This window comes from Cheilinus undulatus, linkage group 12 (genome assembly GCF_018320785.1).
Source record: "Cheilinus undulatus linkage group 12, ASM1832078v1, whole genome shotgun sequence".
Taxonomy (NCBI): domain Eukaryota; kingdom Metazoa; phylum Chordata; class Actinopteri; order Labriformes; family Labridae; genus Cheilinus; species Cheilinus undulatus.
In genome coordinates, this window is record NC_054876.1 from 9,086,369 (window position 1) to 9,110,255 (window position 23,887).

The 23,887-nt window shown below is 37.6% G+C and overlaps 2 protein-coding genes across 3 annotated transcripts; one reads left to right on the top strand and one right to left on the bottom strand.

Moving 5' to 3' along the window:
• Nucleotides 1–332: 332 nt before the first annotated feature.
• si:ch211-266i6.3 (cytoskeleton-associated protein 2) lies at nucleotides 333–11,299 on the bottom strand. Of its 2 annotated transcripts, none has more exons than XM_041800715.1 (7): nucleotides 11,212–11,299; nucleotides 10,930–11,009; nucleotides 7,992–8,809; nucleotides 5,261–5,603; nucleotides 5,106–5,166; nucleotides 2,142–2,424; nucleotides 333–877 (listed from the first exon to the last, which is right to left on the bottom strand). In XM_041800715.1, exons 2-7 carry the CDS (start codon nucleotides 10,972–10,974, stop codon nucleotides 613–615), a joined length of 1,815 nt encoding a protein of 604 aa, XP_041656649.1. In that variant the 5' UTR covers nucleotides 10,975–11,009; nucleotides 11,212–11,299; the 3' UTR covers nucleotides 333–612. The 2 variants fall into 2 exon arrangements, with proteins under 2 accessions (XP_041656649.1, XP_041656648.1); XM_041800714.1 differs by having other exon boundaries at nucleotides 2,142–2,427.
• A 2,733-nt stretch (nucleotides 11,300–14,032) lies between these two features.
• thap12a (THAP domain containing 12a) lies at nucleotides 14,033–23,239 on the top strand. Its single transcript, XM_041802176.1, has 5 exons — nucleotides 14,033–14,189; nucleotides 15,795–15,912; nucleotides 16,194–16,292; nucleotides 17,445–17,481; nucleotides 17,602–23,239. The coding sequence occupies exons 1-5, from the start codon at nucleotides 14,104–14,106 to the stop codon at nucleotides 19,419–19,421; spliced, it is 2,160 nt and encodes a 719-aa protein (XP_041658110.1). The 5' UTR covers nucleotides 14,033–14,103; the 3' UTR covers nucleotides 19,422–23,239.
• Nucleotides 23,240–23,887: the final 648 nt, after the last annotated feature.

Sequence of the window (23,887 nt, forward strand, 5' to 3'; positions counted from 1 at the left end):
CCATGCCATGTTGCACTGATTCATGCAAAGTACCAAGAACCTCTAATGATGGAGGGACTCTGAATAAAACAGTTGGAATTTGATGATAAAGGTTGTATCTCTTCACGCCAGTAGTTGAGTGAGCGCGCCATATACGCAGGCGACCCGGGTTCGAATCCGGCCCGTGGCACCATTTCCTGCATGTCTCTCCCCACTCTCTTCCCTGTTTCCGACTCTATCCACTGTCCTATCAAATAAAGGCAAAAATGCCAAAAATAAATCTTAAAAAAAAAAAAAAAAAGTATAAAGGCTTGTGAAGATGCACTGAAGAATCAGACACCACCATTTAAAGATAAGGCAATATCTTTTTATTGTAACTTTAAGGCAACACATGTCAACTTATATTAGATTGAACAATAGTGTTATTAGGAGATCTTTGATACATTCAGAACAGATAAGAGCACGTAAAAAAAAGTCTGTTAAAATTATTTAAATGACAATTAAAATTCTTAGTTTGTACCCATCCAGATGAGTAAAAACCACCTTGGAAAGAATCAGTATAAAGTGTCCTTCAGCTCCAGTCCCGTAGTTTTACGGAGGATTATTTTTAATAGCACACATTAGCACAGCTCCTCAGGCTTGAGGCTCATCTGGCAGCCCTTCTAACAGTGCAGGGTTTTTCCTGTAGATGTAGGCATTAGGATCGTCGTCCAGCTTCACCAGCTCAGCCAGTGACGACACACAGGGATCGTGATCCACCAGCATCGTGGGCATGCGGGATGATTTACGCTCGATACGACAGGAGCGACGCACCGGGGTCAGAAACTTCAGATCTTTAATGTTACTCTTCCTCCTGGAGGAACCCAAGCTGACCTCACCTTCGATTGTCTTCTTCACACTGAAAGAAAAGAATTTAAAACAAAATGTTCATGTTGGAGATAGTGGGAGCTGAGCAGCACTGGTCTATACCCGTCATCTTTTGTTAAAGTCTTTAAAGACTGGAATTTACATATGTTGCATTTAATAACAAATGTCAATGTTTACAGTAGGGCAATATCATTTATAACAAAGTTTATGTTCATGTTGATTTAAAAAAAGGAAAAGAAGTTGACAGCCTGATGCTCAGTAAAACGTTTACAATAAGAGCCAATAACAGCAGCCTCCCCACTGACAAAACACAATCTGTTTGAAATGTTTAGTATCAATGGAGAATTATTTGATATTAATTAAATAAAGGAACATTTTATTGGAGGTAAAAATCAAATTATATCACTGCCTGATCGATACATGACAAAAATTGAAGTCCAAAACACCAAATATTGGATAATGTATTGTTTTTAATGATCAAAGACAGCAGATAATCTCCTGCAGTCTAATTTCAACAAATAAGTTGCCAACATTTGGAAAGTGGTCAGAACTGGTGAGGAGTCCTCCCACTATTCCAAATGTTGTCAACACACTTTGTAATTTAGACAGCTCTTCCAACAGGTTAAAAATAGGACTGAAGATCATTTAGTTTCTGTAGACTGATATCACTAGCCCTTCAAAAAAAAAAAAAAAAAAGAGATTTTGTCATTTTAAAAAACATGGCATTTAAGAGTAGTAGCTATGTTTACATGGACCATTTGTAATCAGAATATATGCCTGATCTGAGTAAAATGCTTCATATAAACACTGCATTCGTAAAAAAAACCCACAGCTCATTCTGTAAGAAATTTCATTCCGACAAGAGGGTTGGTTTATGCCAATAATTGTTTGGATCAGCGTCCATGAAAACACTCGATCTGATCATCTATCCCTGTTCAGGGTGAGTTTTGTGTTGCTGCACATGTCTGCCCCCACGTGAGTAGGAGTTAAAAAAAAACAAGTGGGTGCTGGCGATTTATTTACAACAAAGACGAAGAATTTCTTCTTCTACAGCAAACTTTTGGTAGATCTAACTGGTGGGATGATGAACATGTAAGAGCAGTTTTATTCAGATTAAATGTATGATACATGAGCACTCATATCTGAGTAAGATCATCTTTTAGCACCATGTAAACAGAGAAGTTTAAATCTTTCATCAGAATAGATTCAATTGGATTGTGAAAAAATGCTCTTGTTACCACAGCTACTGTTTCTGAACTCCTAAACAGTTGATTGAGATCAGCTAAAGGACTCACCTCTGCAGGTACGGCGTGGTCTTCACGCTGTACTTCACCACTGAAGCTTCCTCCCTCTGTGGTGTGGTCTCCATCACACCTTCATCACTGTCTGCCTCCTCAGCATCGTCCATCTCCCCTTCCTCTTTATCATTTTCTTTTTCTTCATCCTTCACATGCACAACCTTCAGCTGCTCCTCAACATCCTCAGTCTTCTCATTCTTCAGCTCCTCTTTCTCACAGTCTTCTTCTTCATTCCTGCTCTCAAGTTTAACCTCAGCACAGAGGTCTGTCACCTGTAAGACTTCTGAAACAAACAAAAATACAAAAAAAAAAAAAAAAAACGTATTTAATCATAGATAGGCCTGTTGACATGGCCTAAGTATCCAACTTTGTTTTTTGCCTTTTGTGGTAACAGTATTATACCAGTATTACAAATTAGAAGAGATGCATTTAAATGGATATTCAGGTCCTACAACCCCCTTCTCCCTCAAAAGGCAAACCTGTGATGGTATACTAAAGTCGTATGTGAGCATTAGATCACAGAAAATTATTTTATAAGTTTGTCTGTGTTCACTTCTTTGTAGCTGCACCTGTGCTTTTAGGTTTCGTCTCTACCCTGCTGAGTTGTTTAGCTGCTATTGAAAAAGTCCGGTCTGAGAGTTGACTATAAAAGCACGCGCAACAACTATGGACTGCTCTTGTGAAGGACTTGTCAGAGATACCATGTTTATTATGGATTTAACTTAGCTTTAGCAGCGCTACTGTGTTTAGAGTGGCTTCTCCGACCTCTTTAACGCCACAATGGGGCAACTGAGGCTCAGTTGGTTGTCAGGTTGTCTCACAATCAGAAGGTTGCGAGTTCAGTCCCCATCTCCTGCAGTCACATGTCAATGTGTCCTTGGGCAAAACATTTAACCCCAATTTGCTCCAACTGCTTTGTCTGTGTTGTGTAAATGGGTACAGATGCGATTGAACAGGATTAGCATTCTCCATAGCAACCTCTGCCATCAGTGTGAGTGAGGAGTGAATGGTGTGAAAGAGTATGAATGTGTAGATGTGACCTGTAGTGTAAAAGTGCTTTGAGTAGTCAGACCATTAGAAAAGCACCAAGTTCACTTACAACATGCTTATTTCAATCATGAGCTTAAAAGCAAGCAAGTCAACAGTTAAAACACATATTTAAACAGGCTATTGTAATACGAGTCACTGCAGCACTTGTGTTAAAGCCCCAGACAGGCCGACAGACGCTTTGCAAAGTGAGCACACTCACTTCATATTGCTATTATTTTTACTTGGAGAGAAGAGATCAAACCTTTAACCTCATTACTGTACCTCACATTAATCTGATGGACACAAACGAATGACATTTGGCTTGTTACCTGGCTGACCTTCAGTGTCAGAGTGAAACATGCTGATGAGTCGACTCTGCTGGGCTACTGCTGGAATGGATTTTTACCATTCTGTGTAAGGCTGAACGATTTGGGAAAATAATCTAATTGCGATTTTATGTACCCCAATATTGCGATTGAGATTTGATATGCAATTTTTACCTAAGTTCCTCATCTTACATATTTTCCAACAAACAAGCAATAAATCATTATATATTATAATCAACACAATATTAGACTAAACAAGGGCAGAACAATTTTGAATAAATATCTAATGGTGATGATTTTGACTCATATTTCAAATTGGATAGGAATTATTGTATTGAAGAGAATGAGAATTTTTATGTCATCCTCATATTTGATTAAAAAATGTACAAAATGAAGAAAGTAGGATTTGTTGTAGTCTATTCTAAAAATGGGTGTTGAATGTTTGCATGATATGTTATGCATAACATCTCTGCTGCAAAAACATAAGTTTTAAACTGGTATTTTGACTCAAATCTCAGGTTAAAGAAATATTTCAACCCCTGCAATTTGAAAATAGCAGCAGGCCATACTGCAATTTCATCTAATTTTCAATTAATTGCCTGGCCTTACTTCTGTGGCAAAATTTTTACTGGTTATGGTATTAATACAGGTGTGCCCCTACCATATTCAGGAGTATTTACAATTTGTAAACTCATATCTGAGGGAAATCTCATCAGTCCTCAGCTCCACACATTAATGCACCATTTAGACTCAACCAGTCAAAGCCACGCTGTAAAACTGATCAAATTCTGATTATTTTGTTTCAGTTCAAAAACTATTTCTAACAGAAAAAATTCTTTTCCTGTTTGTGCACACTCTACAGACATCTATTTCCTTTTACAACTATTGTTTTTGTAAATTGAACTTGATTTTTTGCATCCACTTTGAAGAACATTGTGACCTGGATTTTTGATAAAAGTTAATTAAAGTGTTAATATGAGTTAAAGCTATCAAAAAGTGAATACTGCTCCAGTCCTTGAATTTCCCTTTGGATCAATGAATTATCCATCTATCTAAACTCAGCTTTCAATAACAAACAAAACCTGTAGAAAGGAGTCCAGACAAGTTAAGAGCTCATTTTCTCAGTCAGCCAGCTCTCCGTGGTTAGATCAGATATGTAGTGGATTTGTGTGGATCAGCTGTAGTAGATTTTAGGTATACATCTACAGAATCATATAGGAAATGGTATACTCAGCAACATATAATGCTGTATATTATATATAATCTATATTGATGTTTGTATCTGATGTGTTATCTTTGCCACTAATGATTGTTGGGTAAGCATCTTCATGATGAGTAAGTTTGACATTTGTAATAGTTGAAGAACTGCTGTGATTGGATCAGGAGTCGACTAAGGCGGGTACTTGTATAAAAAATAACTTTTTGTCTGGGACTGTTTGTTTTCCTGCTGCACAGCTACAAAGATCACATTAAACCTTTGAATTTTGAAATACAATTTTTCTGAGTATTTATTTAAAATATAAAAGGACTATGATACAGTATAAACATGTTCTATATTGTTAGAAACTGTTTTAATACAGCTTCGAGCACACACGTAAAAACTTACCATCATTGCATCTGGAGGGCGTCTCCATGGCCTCCAAAGCATCACAAAGGTTCACAACAATCTTTTACAAAGAAAACAAAGACAAAAACAATTTTTATTACTGCAGACAATAACATTTCAAACACCATGAAAGCAAAAGCAGCCTGTTTTCTTACATCATCCACTCTGTCCTGCTGGCCTTCAAACAGATCGTCAGAGTCCTCCAGCAGGTCCAGAGTCGTGTTCATGATGGCAGGAGTCTGACAGTGTGTCGTCACCTCTGCTCTCTGAGTATCTGCACAGAGAGCAGCAGCAGAATCTAGATTCTCCGCTTCCTGAACATGCTGAGGTTCAGGGTTGATTTGTTTGACTGACTGAGTCTCAACATGAGACTGAGTCTGAGGTTTAGGTCCACTTGCAGGTTTTGTAGAAACTTTTGTTTTTGGTTGGATTGCTGTTGTCATGGCAGGTCTTTTGAATGTCTTTCCCTTCGAAGCTAGCCAGTTTGCAAGTTTAGCTCTGCAGAGAAGACAGAAACATTTTTGTTAAAAATTTCTGATGTTATTGCAAACATGAGGAGCGAGAAGAAGTGTATTCATAAATATCATTTCCATCCTTCCTTTTTTTCCTGCATTAATGAGTAAATACCAGGTATTTTCTTTGGAAGTACCTACTTGTCTCATTATAATCACCTTTGCTTTCCTAGGATAAGACAACTTTAGGGGGTGCATGATATTGATTTTTTTGCCAATATTTAATACACAGATTTTTACAAATTAATTTTAGCCAATACCAATATATATATTTTTTTGATACTTTAATTTTTATTGAAGTTTCATTTTGAAGCATAGTGAGAACAGTTCTCATTTGAGCCATATATTTACAACATTCTGAGTAAATGTGTTAAACAGAAAACAGGCAAAAAGACAATAAAAAAACAAAACAAAACAGTCATGGTTACCAACAGCTATAGTCAAAGTAGTTTACATATCAGTGATTCCTTATGTATCTTTCACTGTGTCGTAAATTATCCATTTTTTCACAAAAATATCCCCCTTCAGTCTAAGATGATAGGTCATTCTTTCCATAGTATAGATCTCTCTTATGATTTCTAGCCATTGGTTTACAGTAGGGGGTTCAGTCTTGCACCAGTTTCGTGTTACTGCCTTCTTGCATGCGATCAATAATATTTTAGTTAAGTATCTATCAGCCAATACCAATATTTAAATGTAGTTCAGACCTAAAACTTCAGTCCTTGAAACCCACAACTAAAATTTGAGGATGAACAATTTTCAGTCCTTAAAACAGACATAAAAATGTTAGGAATGATGACGAATAAAGAAAAGACTTCAGCTGACATAGGTCTGTTGGTCCTGCCTAAAACTGCACTAATGAGAGAAGATTTATATATCCAAAATATTGGTTGTAAATACTGACAAAAATGTTCATATCTGCCAATATGATGATTCACTTTAAAAGCATAAATCTGCCAACACTAAAATAATGCCAAGTGACAAGGACAAGTTAATTTCTAGTTTCTTTTTTAACTTTAAAAATATATATTTTAAAAAACTTATCTGGGGAAAAAATGATGCTTTTTGATACCATACGTTTACAATAAGTTAGTGTGTTGTTTTTAAAGCTTTAACATATTGTTAAGCACTGAAGCATAAAAAAAAAATACTTTGGCTCTTCAGATTAATTTTTAACCAAGCTGCAGCAGGAACAAAAGAGAACTGTCAAACTGCACTAATTATTTGGTAAAATTCTTGGTAACAAAGCAATGTAAATAAATGTGTGCATATTAGAGAGTTTGCAGCATTTCAATTGAAATTTTGATATAAAAACAAGAAATTCATTGGGTACCTTTGACTTGTGTGTTTGTTGTTGTGATATCCATATAAAGGGTCACTGTAGTTTGGCTTTTAATACAGTTGTGATGATTAAAAAAATTTAACCTCCTTATGTAAAAAGTAACTCTGAAATAAGACTTCCTGCAGCACTAAGGCTAAGAAATTGATAATATTTAGATGAAATCACATTATATCCTACTGCAAATCCCACAAGGTACAATGTTTCTTTAACCTGAAATGTGTCAAAATAAAATCTTTTTGCAGCAGAGATGCTATTCTCTACATATCATGAAAAAAATCAAGTGTCAATTCTTTTAAAGAAAAATTAACAAAATAACTACTTTCTTTTTGTATGAATTTATGAAAATGGTCAAAAAATGTCATTTCAATACAATTCATATCAAATTTGCAATGCCATTCAACCAATCACAATTAGATGTTTTTCAAAACTGGTCAGTCCCATTTGGTACCGCATCAACAGAATTACAGTCCTCAGTGGTCACGTTTTTGTTTTTAATGACAAAAAAACCTGCACACATAGACTACCAAAATGTTAAAAATGAGTTCACCTACAACTTTTGATCAACTCATTCCCTATTTTACTGTAATTTTTTTTTACTGTATTTTCTGTAAAAAATAAATATTGTTTTGCTGATTTTAATCTTGATTTATTTATCACCTTAACTTGGAACATCAAAGCTTGTTCTCCCATGATAATTTGTTAATATTGATCTCTAGAAAATCAATGTTATCACAGAAAACAGTGCAAAATTAAATGCATGCATGCATGCATGTCCTCTCAGGGCTTCTGTACTCTTTAAACATTTGTTTTTTCCTGTCTCCATGTTTAGTCACTTGAGAACCACTATATGCACCTGTCTAAGAAACAGTTTTTTAAGCTTCTGCACTTACTACCGATCTTAAAATAACAGATTGTGTGGTTTAAAGACATGGTATTAAAAAGTACTAATTTACAGAAAATTATCATAATGTTATTTTTGAAGTTCAAAAATCAGGTACTGTGACGAGCCTGTTTTTATGTGGGAATATTTACCTTCTCTCCTCAGCAGACTCCACGTTTAACCTGTACTGACTGATGGTGCTCGAGACAGGAGGTTTGCTGACCTTCCTGTCTGTCACCGAAACTTTCGGCTTTGACATCTGATTCCCGATTCCTTTGCTGGGGGCCACTTTAGTGTTTCTGGTGCTGGTACTGGTCAGTGTTGCTGGGATAGTTCTAGCAGGGGGGCGAGCAGAGCTGAATCCAGCAGGAGGGCGGCCGCTAACGGAGGGCTTGGACACATGAGTAGGCTTTTCTGACACCGACTTTGACCTTATAGGTGCAGGTTTCTGTGAGCCATTCCTTAGTGTGTCAGCAAAAGACTTGGACCTCATCTTCGTCATGTTTCCAGCCATTTGGCTCTCTGTTTTGGGTGCTGATGGTTTGGGATCTGCCTCACCTACGCTGCTGCTTGACTTCCAAATGGATCCAATTTTTGACTGGATAATCTTGCCTTTGTACATGCCAGGAGCAGATTTCAGCGATGGAACAGCAGCTGGAGGCTTTGGAGCTTCAGCAACCATCTTTTTGTGTTTGACAGCCTGTTCAGACAGGAATGCCTGGCTGTGTGTTTGACGTTTTCTGACCTCAGTAACAGCAGCTCCTTTCCCATTTCTCTGCACAGTCTTTTTCAGGGCTTCACCAGAAGCTGACCTTGTATCTGCTTTTTTCTCCTTAGCTTTAAGAGGAACACTTTTTGCCAGGGTTTCCTCTTTTTTGTTGCTTTTCAGTTGGAAGGGAGGGGCAGAACTTTTCTCTTTCTTAATACTGGGCTTGCTTCCAAATGCTGGCTGAGCATTTTCCTTGTTTTCCTAAAAGAAATAAAGTTTAGTAGCATTTTTACACCCTTAAAAACATTTGCAAGTAATAATAAGTAAGATAACATAAAGTGTGGGAAAAGACACAAAACTACGAGAGCTTATGTGAAGCCTCCAGATGGAGGGTGGGTTAGTGCCCAAAAGTGGGCTGTAGTGCTTTTTTCACCAGGGAATAAATGCATGCCTGGAAAAAATTCTGGCAAAACATCCATGATGTATGGAAGCAGATATACAGTGCATGGAAAATATCCTGAAAACCCAAAACTGGCATGTTATCACTGGAAACAGTAAAAAATAAAATGTATGCATGCTTCTGTACTCTGTAAACATATTTGTTTTGTCCCATCTCTGTGCAACTTAAAATTGGCTCTGAATCCTGACAAAACCAAACTTGTGATTTCTTCCAACTCAAAGAAAAAGCTTCTTACCAAGCCCCTGAACCTTACCACATCTCAGGGTGATGAAATTGAATCTGTCTTATTATAAATACCTTGGGTTTAGAATAGTGATCTTCTGACTTTAAGCCTCATATGGAGCAACTTTTACTTCAGAAGTAAGTCTTGCTTTTCTTTTGCTGCAAAGAAAAGACTTGTTGTGGCCACTTTAATGCCTTTGATTGATTATGGTGGTATTTTATATATTCATGCATCTTCCCAATGCCTTAAATCTTTAGATACTGTTTAACATGAGGTTTATAACAAATTTTAATTCATCTTTGGATTCTGTATGATCAAGTTGGATGGCCTTCATTTGCTGCGTGTAGACAAATCATTAGCATATCCTTATTTATAAGGCAATACTTAACCTATTTCCAGGAAAAAAGTTTTGGAAGCTTAAGGGTGAATCCCATTTCTACTCCTTAGCCCTTATCTTGGCCCTACCCCTTGGTTTTGCACGTTCACATCAGGTGAAGAGGTATCCCAGTTCTCTTTTAAATCGAGAGCTGGGGCTAAGGGCCAAGGGCTACATAACCCTTGAAACGAAGATTTTCCAGGACCACACTTGAAACCAAGAGGTATGATGAGTTTCCCTCCACACACAATTGTGAAATGTCACAACGAACTACAATGGAGGAACATAAATGTAAAAATATTTTCGGCATAGTGATTATAGAAAACACAACAGTTGTGTTTTCACATATATTCAATCTTTAGCCACTGGGATGGGAGATTATTGTATTTTTGGTATAAATAAATGCAGAAGATCAACACGCAGACCCAAAGTATGAACGAGATGGTCGAAGCTTTATCGTCACCTCTGATGACACAGCTGTTTATCGGCAATGTGTGATGATGAACAGCAATCAAGTGGAATCTCGTTTCTTAATGGAAGGTTTTCACCCCTACCCCTTACCACTCTGTTTCAAGGGGCAAGGGTAAGGGGTAGAAATGGGATTGACCCCTAGTCTTCACACTATGACAGTCACAAGATTTGCTTTTGCCATCTGTGCCCAAAGTCCAACTTGAAATGGGTAAAAGAAGTCTGCTTCTGCAGCCTGGAATCTTCTTCAAGAAAAAAAAGTCTGGGGAACTGGTCTATTTAAACTGATTTAAAGTAGGTTAAAGATCTTGGAGGAAGATGCACCAAGTTATAGATGTTTTTATTGAGGACTTTCTGCTCGGTGACAAGGGATTTGGTTGATCTGTATTTGCAGTTGTTTTATGTTTAATGTTGCTGCCTGTCTTGGCAAGGGCAAACTTGTAAATGAGATTCTTAATCTGAGTCAGGCTTTCTTTGGTTATATACATTTAAATAAAATACATTTTAAAAAAAAAATCAATAATATGTTTGCTCCGTCTAATGTCCATGTATACATTTTCATTTAATTATCATGTGGTCAAAAATATTCTGTAATTTGGGTCATGATACATTGCCAAGGAGGTGGTGGTGGGTCCTGAGACTACACAACTTGAGAACCACTGATCTAAAAACAAAAAGACGTTTTACAAAATAATAAATACAAAACTGACAGAGGAAAACAAAATAAATTTACAGCTTTGTGAATAATTGTTCAACTACACATGCAGTAACATTCAAACTAAAAGCTGAAAATAGATAATTAACAGTCAATGTAACCGGATGAGAAATTAATATTAACATTTACATAAACTTACCTTCTTATTGGCGTGGTTTCGTCTTGAAACTGTCACTACGTCCATGGTGAAACTTCAACCAAGTTAATCTAAGGAAAAGTCTAGACAACGACCATAGAAATACATATATTAAAATGACTAAAATGAGTCGAGTCAAATTTTCCGTTCATTCAGCAAACACGAATAAAAAGCCAACGTTTTAGAACGTTAGCGGTTAGCAAACATTGCCCATAATTTCTACTCTTGTAGTTTGACTTTATCTACTCTCATATTGAAATAAAGAAATATCAAATGTAAACGTACCCCGTTGTCTTCCTTTGTAGTGTAAAAACCGAGGAGAAACTCCTCCAACGGCGACTTCTCACCAAAACAGTCACACGTCTGTTTGTCCGGGTGCGGATAACTCCCTTAATTTGACTTATCGCGGCTGCGAGGCTATTGGTCAAACGAGTATCGCGAGACTTTAAAAACAACCAATGGTGTCTCAAAACCGAGAACGAGATTTTCAGAAGATCTCCGCATCACAAGTTTTAAACCTCGTCTGCTGTTTGAATGTTTGAACCCAAATAGGATTCCTTTAGTACCGGTCCATGCTTAGAGCAACACGCCCAAAGGCTGACAACACTAGACAGTTAATAAATATTCCTGACTTTATAAAAACAACACGTTCGTTTAAAATGATCACATTAAGGTGTGTAGTAGAACACATTATGACTTTAATTCAGTTTTATTAACAATACAGGGGCTATGATAAAGAAAAATCTCTTTATCTCAGACATAAAATTATATGTTGCTGCATAGATTAAAATAACACTTTTCTGTACTTTGGTCAGTTCTATAAGACAAAGGGTCTGTATGTGACTTTTCATTGTTCATAGTCTTGTCACTGTCACTTTGAAAATGTTATCTTTTATATGATAAGGATATAAATAGCCTACTGTCTATACACAAATAAACAACGCCAAAGCAGTAGTAATAACAGCTCTGCTGTAATCATGTTCTGTTCTTGGTATGAAAAAATATGTGTCTTTGACCCACAGGACATGTCCAGGCATACCTTTATACATAGCGTTATGTCTGGGCATGCCCTGTCAACCTAGATCATTTACACATATTGGCTGAGTATAATGGGGAAAATGTAAGGAATGCACTTAAGTTTTAGTTTATTTATCAAGGGAAAACATGATGTGGCATTGATCACTCAGATATAGTACATGAAAATGTTGTTGCATCAGATTTAGAAAGTTGCTAATTTCCAGCTATAGTCCCATATAAAACTAATGCAAAACAAACATGAAACTCCCACATAGCAAGGACCTGTCACCTAACAAGACAAGGTACAAAGCATAGGTGATCATTTGATGCCATAAACTGTAGGTTAAAAATGTATATATTTGTTGATTGTATGCAAATGAGAGTATACAACTCCTCTTTCTAAGAATATGGATGTAAAGCAAAATTAAAATAAATTCAATGTGAATATATTTTGCAAAATACTGACCCCCAAATCTGACCGCATATTGCAAAAAGACAACAAACTGGAACAGAGAAATTGTTTTTGGAGAAACTGGCAAAATGATTGAAAGTGATTTTAATACTGACTGGATTAAAGTTTCAAGGTATCTTTATCAATTTCTCAAAAGGTAAATTTTTTTTAACTAAGTTTTGGCTTTCCAAATACAGAAACAATAAATAATAACATCAAATCACAATTCAAGACAGTCAGAAAAATATGTGAAAAACTAACATTAAGATGCTAAAAAAAAAAATGTTGTTTATGTAAAACCGAGTCATGATAAAGTGCTTTTGAATGCACTGAATGCATGCAAGTTAAAGTGCATTATCTCAGGCCTGCCCACAGATTTGGCTGGGCCCCTGAAAAGCCCAGAGAATGAGCCTTCCCCAGGTGTGATTTATTGCAGTATCATTACTGGATCAGTAATATTAGAGCTATCATGTGTCCTACTAATGGTTACTTCATGTAAGAGCTGAAAATTGTGTCAAACTATTAACAAATTTTAAATTTGTGTGACTTTATTACTCTTTTTAAACATTTTTCCATCCATTTTTGGCAGTATTATTTACCACTTTTATGAAATATTATGCAATTTTTGCCTTTTTTATTTTACCCATTTTGCCACTTTGACCAGTTTTTGCCAAATTTAATCAACTTTTATCCCACCTATTGTATTGTTTTAAGAAAAGGGGGGTTTGTTTTTCAGAAGGCTGTAAACTTTGGCATCAATGAATTAAAAAATATTTTCTACTTTGATAGGAGTGGTTATTATTCAGGTTTTTAAAAATTGTTATCACAGCTTAAATTCACCATGAACCATGATTTTGCTGACCTACATGGGCCCCCAATTTGGCAGAGTCTAGAAAGCTCTCCTCTATATCCCCCTTTATGTGCAGCCTTGCATCTTGTGCTAGTTTTGTCTGGAAGAGCTAGAACTGCTGGAACAAAAGTGTCGCTGTAGTTGATACTCAGAATTTAAATTAAACTTTTTGAGATTTAGGATTGTAAATCTGGGTGGTATTAATTTTTTGAGGATCTAAATATAAACCACTTTCTTTGTGAGTGGTGGTCAACACAGTCATCATCACAGAGAAAGTGTATTTTCTGTTATAATAAATAGGATGTACTATCTACACATAAATGGAAACAGCAAACGTACGTTATAGTACAGCTGTTTTAACTCCATAATGAATGTTTTGACCTTGGACTATAAGACTAAAGGAATGAGGTTTCCTGATGTTTTCAAATATGAGCATGTTTTGACACTTGGATTTTGAAACTATTGCTGAGGATTGTGGGAAATAGCGAAGCGCGCGATGTGGTTGTGTGCACCGGTTGGCTCCATCAAGCCGTGTTCAAACAAGCAGGACTGCTGGCCTTCAAAATAAATTCAACGTCCCTGATTAAACAACAAGCGCATACGCTTGGTTGTTTATAGCTGCACGAACAAGTACGTTAGGGAGACGGATCCTGAATAATAAAATTTTATAATCTGATGCGGTTATTTCATCAAGTCTCGACATATTTGATCCACTCAAAATATATATATTACATTTTATTTTGAAAATATTAAGCGGAAACTGTCTTTCTCAGCAAATTGGCTCGACGGCTAACAAGCGTTAGCATCATAGTTGATTCCTCAAATGCATTAATAGCTCAAATCCAGTTTAAAGCATAAAATGCAGAATCACTGCGCCGTGCCGAACTGTACTAGTGGTATATCAGACCCTCAACCTCTCTTCCGGTTCCCGAATGATCCAGAAAGGTAGGCTAATCCATGTTCACATCGATACCCATGCTAACAGACAGCATTTAAGCTACATTTGATTGTGTGCATTAAAAAGCCCCAGCTTCTGCCAATTTGGTTGACTAGTTGCACAGCCACACTTGTCTCAAGACAATTAAATGGCACTATAATAATGTTGCATGCTCAAAATAAAATCAGGATAAAAACTGATAAGCATCTTAACAGGAAAACTTGACTCAAGTTTGACAGATTCACGTGCGTCTTCAACGTTTCACAACAATCATGCTAGTGAACCACATGCTAGTGACTAAATGTACTTGGAAATTACTGGTGTTATAGAATAAAGCATGCATTTTGGATAAGAAGAAGAAATAACTAGTTTAACTTGATGAATCGGATGCTGAAACGTTTTGTTAGTATTTTCTTGAAGCTGGGGGTGTAACAACACTCCACAGTTCAGGGCTATTCAGTTAATCTGGAATAGGGGCCAGTTCCTGAAAAAGGACCCAGATGAAGAGCTTGGGAGTTGGGAGATATTTCTCGACTTGAAATATGCAATTTTTAGAGCTTCAGTCAAACTGTTGGATTTTCTCATCTGTACAAATCTACTCAGATACAAGCATTAAAGTCGTGATGATGTTTGCGATTGTAAATGGCATTGTCTTTTTTGTAGTCTAAAATCCATGCCACCAGTGGGGATGTGTTGATAGTCTTGATACTGTGCTGTGGGAATCACACATTTAAAGAAGACTGCACATATCTGCAAAGCTGTTATCAATGCATAGAAAAGAAAGAAAAAGTTTTTGGGTGTTTTTTTTTTAAATACAGCGTAAAATATTGCTGTACTGATAGCTACATCATCATGTAGAGGGAAAATTTCCCCTCTGTACTTTTTGTTCAAAAATGCTGGTAAGACTATTCAAAGGGAGGTGTATTTAGTAAAGAAAATCAAGAACACTTTTCTAAAAGTGTGTTTTCCTCCAATTCTTAATTCATTTTAAGGTCACATATTATGCAAAATACACTTTCAGAGGCTCTTCTAGCAGAAATGGCCTGGCCTGTCCACAATCCCCCCAAGTATCAGAACCCCCCCCCCCCAAACACCTTTCAGAAAATGTGTCCTGAAACAAGCCGTTCTCTGATTTCCCCCTCATGATGTCATGTGGGGCGTTAGCACCGCCCCAAGGTTTGGTTGGCCCTTGCCACTTAGAAGAAATTTCCGCCCCCTTTCCTGGAGAGGAGGATCAAGAGAGCCACTTCCATTTAGCAGGGGCAGAGTCAGACAGCCTATTAACATTTAAAGCTACAGACACAGAAACAGCTCGTTCTAAAAGGGCTGAAACAGAGGGGGTTTCAGACATGCAAAAATCTAATACTGGGCTGTTTTTTCAGAAACAAACTTCACAGACATGTCTTTGGGCCTTCTGAGACCAATATAAACTTGTCTGAAAGAATATATATAAATATGCGACCTTTAAAGTCACTGTTAAAGGGATTTGAGATTTTTAGTGGGTTTGTTGGAAAGTCCATAAAGCACTTGGGGTATGGTTGAAACAAAGACCAAACCTCAAATTTAAATGTCTTTCAATTTTTAAATACGACCTGATTTTGATTTCCTTTCAGGTCTAAGAAGTGGGTTGAACAATGTCAGAGAGAAGATCTTGCAGACAAATCACCAGAGTATCTATACAGATACTACAGACTCTGTGGGAAACATTTTGAAACTTCTTTGATTGAAAAGGTAAGCAATGTTTTTAAAATGCAAATGACTGACAACCGAAATTCAGAGGACAGTATTGTCCAGATGATCTGCCGATCATCAAATTTGATACCCCAGTAATTCTGCATCAGTATGGTAAACTAAAGTTTTTTTATGTGCTATATAAATAAACCTTGACTTGACTTACATAAAGCTTGTTGTGTTAGGCAGATAATGTAACTTTACTTCTATTCAACATAATCTGTGTCTCAGTATTAATCAGTGCCGTGTATTGATATTTTTGTTTGTTTTTTTTTTATCAGGATGCTCAGAATGCAGTGTTGAAGGATGACGCCCTACCAACCATCTTTGATACCCCAAGCCCGTCAAAAACTGGGCAGGTGAAGCGTGGTAAAGTGCTGGTAGGTTATGCACCTCTTAATTAATTTAGAGGAGAAATTTAAGGAAAAAAATGATTAATATTAATTACTGATGATGTGTCTTGATGAGCTGCAAGAGCAAATCTGAACATCAACATAAAGATCAAGTAATCTTGATAATCATATTTAATGCCAGCCTTTTTTTTTTCATTTTCCACAGCAGTATTTCTCAATGAGTGATTCATTTGGCTATAGAGATTTTATGCATCTTACAAGTTAATGTCCAGCAGATGTTGCGCTTTGACATCAGTCTGTCAGACCAAAATGCCCCACTTCCCTTCCTTGCCATCTCCCACATGGGTTCCGACTGTTGCTATGCCTGATCTCCATTCAGATATGCAGCCCAAGATTTGGTGGCTCTTATTTCTTTCATGTATATCATGCATATCTTGATTTTCTTATTGATTGTGAGCTTTCATTCAAAGCGCATATTGCCAATTTGGTCAACAAAATTAGGGTGAAAATAGGTTTCTATTATAGAAATAAATTCTGCTTCTCCCTCAGAGCTTGGAAACGTCTGTTATCAGCAACCTTTTTACCTTTACTTGATAATGGTGATGTTCTGTAAATGAATGCTTCAGCCAAATGTCTGCAGTCTCTGCATACTGTTTATCACTGTGCCTTGAGGTTTTAACTGGCTATTGTCACCTCACTCATCACTGTGAACTCTATACTAAATCTGGCCGGCTCTCTCTTAGTGTTCAAAGGTATACTCACTGGCTGACTCTGGTTTACAAGACTCTGCTTGGCTTAGTTCCTTCCTATTTATGTACACTTCTTCAGAGAACTAAAAGCCATTATGCCTTGGTTCTTGTGATATTTTCCACTTGCTTGTTCCTCGTCTCAGGACTGAACTGGGGAAAAGAGCGTATGGTTTAGCTGCCCTTCTGCATGGAATACTCTTCAGACTGATTTGAAACTGTCAGAACTCATTTCACTGGAAAACTTGCTCTATCTAAAATGACAAATCCATGGAACAGGGCTTGTGATCTCTTGAATATGCATTATGACGTCTCCTGCTTATCTCTTGGCCAGGCCAGCCTTGTGAAAGAGATCTCTATCTCACTGGGTTTTAGCTGGTTAAATAAAGGCTAAATAAAAATAAATGATTTATTCTCATTACTTATTTTACAGGCCAAAGAAGAGGAAACGCAGAGTAGGGGAAGGAAAAGTAAGTCAAAAGTCCATGCACATTCATCATACCGACAATGAAAGATATCACCTCCACTCACATTTTTTAGTTATTTTATTTTGATGTCTTTCTTGCAATGGTTTTTGTCTCCCCTTGTAGAAATGAAAAAGTCTCAGCCAGAGCCAGCTAAAGAAGATGTCCAGAAACCCCCGGAGGAGGACGAGTACAAACAGTATCTGAAATCTTTATTTGAAGTTCTTGTTCTGCTGGGAGAGCAGAGCATTCCTCCGACAGGGCCTGGTGAAAGCAAACAGGATGGTCCTGGTTCAAGCAACTTTGAGGCACTGTTAGAATATCGCATGAATTGTGGAGATGAAGCCCTGAAGAAGAGGTATGATGAGAATAAAGAGTGCTGCTCCTCTGAGATGCTCAATCAGCTGATGGAGGTGTGTGAGAAATACATCCACAGCAAGCTGCTGGAAGAAGTGAAACTTAACGGCTTCTTCTCGTTACTCACTGATGATCTGGTGCAGATCTCTGGAGAATGGTTCCTCCCTGTCTTCCTCAGTTATGTGGACCAGTCTAACATCCAGCAGGAGAAGTTTGCTGGGTTCTTACCCTTTGAGGGCGATGGAGAAGTGTTTGCAGAGAAAATGCTCTCTGAAATGACTGACAAATGGGGCTTAGATATGAAGCAGTGTCGAGGGCAGGCCCACTCCTGCTCTGGGACTCATAGTTGTAAAATCAAAACATTTGCTGCAAAACTGACAGAGAAATATCCAATGGCAGTGCTTTCTCTAAGATCTACTCGTGCTCTGAACATGTCTTTGGCAAACAGCATGACTTTGTCAGGGGTTCAGCTCGTCATGTCCACTTTTAAGAAGATCGACTCGTTTTTCGGCCAGTCCCATTTCCTGCAGTTGGAGTTGGAACACGCCATTTCCATTTTTTACCCAGACAAGGAGGACAAAGCCAAGGAGCTGAAGGAGCTCTGTAAAGCTGGTTGGACCAAACAAAACAATGCTTTTGAGGTGGCTGTGGAGATCCTTGAGCCGATGCTTCTCTGTGTGGACAGCGTGCATGACAACGAGGACATGAGGTGGAGCGATGAAGTAGCACACAACGCCTTAGAGATCTCTAAAGCTCTCACTGATTTCGAGTTCATCATGGCGTTGATTGTGCTGAAAAATGTTCTGACACTGACTCGAGCGTTAGGGAAGAACATGCAAGGGAAAGCAAAAGATGTGCATTTTGCTGCAACCAGTTTGAAAGCTGTGCATCACTCCTTAAAAGAAGTGTCAGACAACATTGATGTGTATCATGAGTTCTGGAATGACGAGGCTGTTAACATAGCTGCTGCAATGGAGGCTCCTGTCAGAGTCCCCCGTTTCTTCTTGAGAAAACATCAGTTGGGAGCTGGAGCCGTTCGTCCGGAGAGTTACTACAAAGAGCATCTGTCAGTTCCTGTTGTGAATCACGTCATCCGCGAACTGAATGAGCTCTTCAGCGAGAACCACCTGAAGGCTCTGAGGTGTTTGTCGCTGGTCCCTGCTGTCATAGAGCATTACAAGTCCACCGAACCTGAAGAAGACTGTGTCCAAGTGTTTAAGGATGACATCCCTAATGCAGGAACCCTCTCCACAGAGCTGCATTGCTGGTGGGTGAAATGGAGCAAAAGGGGCAAAGGGGAGATTCTTCCCACCAGTCTCCAAGAAGCTCTGCAGCTGGCTGACGTGAAGTTCTTCCCAAACATGCTTTCAATTATGAGATTGATTGCCATACTGCCTGCTTTGGCTGTGGAGGAAGACAGTGATGTGGCCTACAAGCACTTCCAGATGTACTTGGCAAACACACCTGATAAGTTCAAATCTAAGGGACTTGCTCTTTTGAACATAAACTCTGACGTTGAGTTTGATCTGGACGCAATGGTCGAGCTCTACATGACTGCCCACCCCGACAAAGGGAAGGTGTCACAGTGAATTCTGAATTGATGCTAATAGTGTATACTCAGTAGTCAGTTAAACAGGTGTGAAAATATAAGATAGTTGACTAGTCTAAAAGGGAAAACAAAAAGAAAAACAGTCAAAACAAGCAAAAAATTATTTTGGTTTTCGCAGTGATTTTCAAATGTTGGTACTGTAATAAATTCATAAAACAAATCCACAATTACATATTTTTATTATTTCAATTTATTTATATCTCATTGTTTTTATCCGCTCCTGGTTGTAATGTGGTACTACTGCCAGATGGTGGCTCTATTGCATTTGAAAGCTATTTGTGGATCACCATTAAAGTTTGACTAAACCCCAGAATAAAATACATACTTAAGCCGGGCAAACACTGCGCGATTTCAAGCCGACCATACAACAGTAGTAGCAGAATGTCCATCATGCCCGATTTATGTGCTCACACTACACGGTCTCACAGTCGTGCTTGACCTCAGTGCTAACACTGTATGAGTGAAGTCAGGATGGATTGTGACCGAAATCTGTGGAGATTCTTTTTCAAAAAAGTCTCACACACTGAGAGCTAAGTGTCTCAAGTCATATCCTCTTTCCACCTTCCACCTCTCTCTCTGTACCCCGCTACCTCTCTCTATCCCACACACACACACAGCATCACCTCCGAGTCAGCTGCAGCTCGAAATCCATCCGTTCAGGCAGAAGCAGTTCGTCAGGTTGTAGCTGGGCCGTGGTTGGCTGTTGTACTCCCCTGTACACAGCATGACAAACGACACCCGATCCCACTGGCAGTTGTCCAGACTTCAAAGTGAGTCGTGCAACTCAAAATCTGTGGCCGATTTGGATGAAAATCACACAGTCTATGCCCAGCGTAAGACACATAAATACATTTAGAACACTTAAAATATTTGACACCTTTAGAATGCCTTTAAATGAAACCACCGACTAAAACCACTGTGTTAAACATAAACATTAACTAGGTTACTTGGTAGTAAAGTTGCAGAGGATGTCATATGGTACTGGCTCAAAATTCAGCCACAGTAACCTGGTTTCAACCTGCAGAGAGCAGTCACTATACACATTTCTGACTGAATGTAGATGTAAAACTTTCTGCTCAAATTTTGGGAGCTGGACCTTACTCATTCTAAACCACCAGTAGATGCCGATATATGTAACTTTAAGCAAAAAAAAATGGTTTGTGGGTTTAACTTTACTTTTAATAACAAAAGATGAAGAAGGTGGCTCTGGTTCCAGAAGTGAAATTTACCATTCAAATCCCCAATAGACATTTTGCAGAATTGTTATTACAACACTTTTTATGCATGGACCAAGCAAACGAGCCGAATACTCGTGACTCTGCGCAAAAATGGAGAAAAAGTTTAAAATACAAGACTGGGTAAATAATTCTTTATGAGGATGAAGGAACTACATATCCCACAGTCCACTGTGATTCATTTCCCTCCTCAAGGATAGCTTTTCAAGCTTTTCAACCATATATGATTATATATTACTATATATAACGATAATGTTGTAATATATCCTAGTTTGCATATATTTTGCTTCACACTATGGCGCTGTGTTTTGTCGTCATCAGCAGTTGTTAGTCTTTGTTTGTGGGTGTGGTAGACAGTTCCAGTGTTACCAGAAACCAATCCTATGAGAGACATCGCTTTAACACTGTAGGTTTGTGAGTAATGTTTTTTTTTTTTTTTTTGCTGAGATCATTTTTTTCTCAAAAAGGTTGATATCTTACAGACATCTGTTTTACAGGAGCATAAATCATTGTTTCATACTCAGGTAGCCTGTGGAAAGTCTGACTTAGATACTTCTGACAATATCTCTAATAATCAAATCCACTGTGGAGAAAATGAATGGGAATTTTACTTCTAGAACCACACTGTTAAACTCTTTAGTGTGACTAACTGGAGAGGTGCCAAGAAACTAACTTCCTTTCTGTTAACTTTAGATGCAATCTATTTCAATTGAACGTTTTTTTTTTTTAAACGTAAATGGCCAGGTAAAAATATCTATTTTACTTAGTATTTTGAAATGAAATTGTTTCTAAGTAATATCAGTGCAAAACCAGGCTAAATATGTTAAGCCAATGCAATGCAATGGCAGTTTCTATTATGTGTGAGTATCTTACTAAAAAACTAAAGCCTGGCACACTATTAAAGTTTTGAAAATCCAAATTGGTTTTGAAAAAGTGAGAGATCCAACAAATGTAAGATGTAATGGTTTGGATCTTAGAGCGTGTTGTGAGCAAAAGATGTTAACAAAGCATGTCACACACTAACAGATACATTCACCAACAACCAGAGTCTCCACTCTGGAAAATGCAAAATCCCACACAGTTAAACATGACTTTAAATTAAAAGTCAAATGTGACTAGTTGTTAACTACCTTTAGCATCCATGACAGTGGCTATTTTAGTCCAGCTCCTCTTCTTGTAGTATAAACTTACTCCTCTATTTCTGACGTCTGTCTTACTTTATATTTCACGTTTAACTATTGTTGCCATGGCTGTGTTTGCTGTGCTTCCTCCTTTGGTTGGCTAGCTTTCTGACTGGTGATTGATCCAGTCCACGTAACAATCCTGCTCATGCCTGCTAATCTGCCCTCCGTGTTCCCTCCACACAACAGGATTTCTGATCATAAATAAAGAACACATTTAATATTTATGATTTCAAGTCAGAATAGCTTCAATAGCTAACCGTCAGAGCAACCACACACCACAGTAAAATCTGTCATAATAGTCTTCAGAATCATCCAATAACTGGGCCTTTGTTGACTTTGGTCAGAAGGGGGACTCGAGCTGAAAATCATCCAAGTTATCTTGTAATGTGTACCTGATTGTAGATGGACATTCTGGTCCATCTATTCAGATTTTTTTCAAACAACCCAAAAAAAGTTTTCCTAGAAATGCACTCTCCTATTTTAGTGGAAGCACATCTTATGCTGGTAATGAGCTGTGTCTCCTTTCAGACTGAGTGGGATCAAAGCAGCTGCAGGTAAAAGAAATGTCAGATTGGTTTGCAGAGTCTGACCAACATTAGAAGTGATAACATCACCAGCCATCAGTCCTCCTACAGATTAACATGCAGGCGCTTGTGTTGAATGTGGTTATGGATATGCCAGTAAACCTGACATGGCCTTTGTACAATTTGATATTTATTTTCTCAATTGAATTACTGCTGAACTGCTACTTTTATATGTGCTATCCATTCACTGCTCTCATTTGCTGTATATATCCAGGTACTGCAGCAGGAAGAAAAGGCCTATTTGGCCATGGCTGTAGTGCTCTGTAGGGGTCCAACACATAAAAATGTAACAGTCCAACTTGCTTTCACAGCCGTTTTTTAGTACAAACAGTGTGCTTTGAGCTCTGTTTGTATTGTTTTCATGTGGGGAAAAAGAGCTGTGAAGCTTTTAATCTCCTTCTGTGAACAAGGAAAGTAATTCTAAGCTTTGCCAATAATAATTTCTCTTTCATGTTGGGTGTTATGACTATAAATGTTCAAGTAAAAAGCTGACTCCAAGTCTCCTGAGAGTCAAACTTCCACTGTTGTGTTTGCATATTTAGTGATTGATTTAACTGAAGACTTGCTCTGATTCTCTGCTGCAGAGGACTATATTAAATCTGCCTTTTTCTATTAGTCTTGTTTGTATTTACTTGTAAATAATTTATATCTTTTGTTGACTTGTTTCTTTATAGGGCCTCTTTTTTTGGCAGTTAATGGAAAATTAACTCCTACTTCCTACCTTGTTAGAAGCTCACTGTTGCCTTATTTTTTATTCCTTTCATGAGAATTGTCTGAGGCTAGTTAATGTGTATTCTGGAGAACAGATGTACCTTGTAAAGTGTCATCGATTTGTATGCTTTATATTTGTTTAATAAAGCAGTATTAAATATAACAATTTAGTGGCGGATTCATACGTGAACTTCTTAGGTACCTGCATTGGTATATTAAAAGATTTTTTGCTCAAATTAAAAATTTGTACATCATCTAAAAGGTGATAGTTATTCTGACATGCTGATTGCTTATAAAATAATGCTTATCATTGCCATTCTTCTCACTAGCTTCAATGGTTATTTTGAGCATTTTAATAAAAGGTGTTTACGTCACTTTACAGTAAAACATTTAAATGCAAAATGCTTTACAATACAAATCTGGACTGATGGTCTTTGAATTACTGCTAAAACAACAACAAATATGTATATTTTGGTATTTGCTGGAACGCTATAACACATCCACCTGATTTGTTAAGAATTTTAACACCATTAAACATTGGGAGCTTTAGCACCACCATCTGGACTAATAGTCCACAAAGTCAGCCTCACACTTCAGGTAGAAGACAGGTCCAATGAGCATATTTTGCAGTTATAAATGATTTCCTGCACATTGCAAGTATTGTTAAATGAAAAAAAAAGTGTAATGGTGTTCCTAATTACATCAGGACTATTATTCTAGTTCTTTATGCTT

Bases quoted from the DNA above. Each gene is read 5' to 3' on its own strand.
- si:ch211-266i6.3 (XM_041800714.1), bottom strand. From the start codon at position 10,974: ATGGACGTAGTGACAGTTTCAAGACGAAACCACGCCAATAAGAAG. The intron at 5,604-7,991 runs GTAAATATTCCC...TCTTCTCTGCAG, and splicing joins GAGTCTGCTGAGGAGAGAAG to AGCTAAACTTGCAAACTGGC. The intron at 2,428-5,105 runs GTAAGTTTTTAC...TGTTTGTTTCAG, and splicing joins GCCCTCCAGATGCAATGATG to AAGTCTTACAGGTGACAGAC.
- thap12a (XM_041802176.1), top strand. From the start codon at position 14,104: ATGCAGAATCACTGCGCCGTGCCGAACTGTACTAGTGGTATATCAGAC. The intron at 14,190-15,794 runs GTAGGCTAATCC...ATTTCCTTTCAG, and splicing joins TTCCCGAATGATCCAGAAAG to GTCTAAGAAGTGGGTTGAAC. The intron at 16,293-17,444 runs GTAGGTTATGCA...CTTATTTTACAG, and splicing joins TGAAGCGTGGTAAAGTGCTG to GCCAAAGAAGAGGAAACGCA.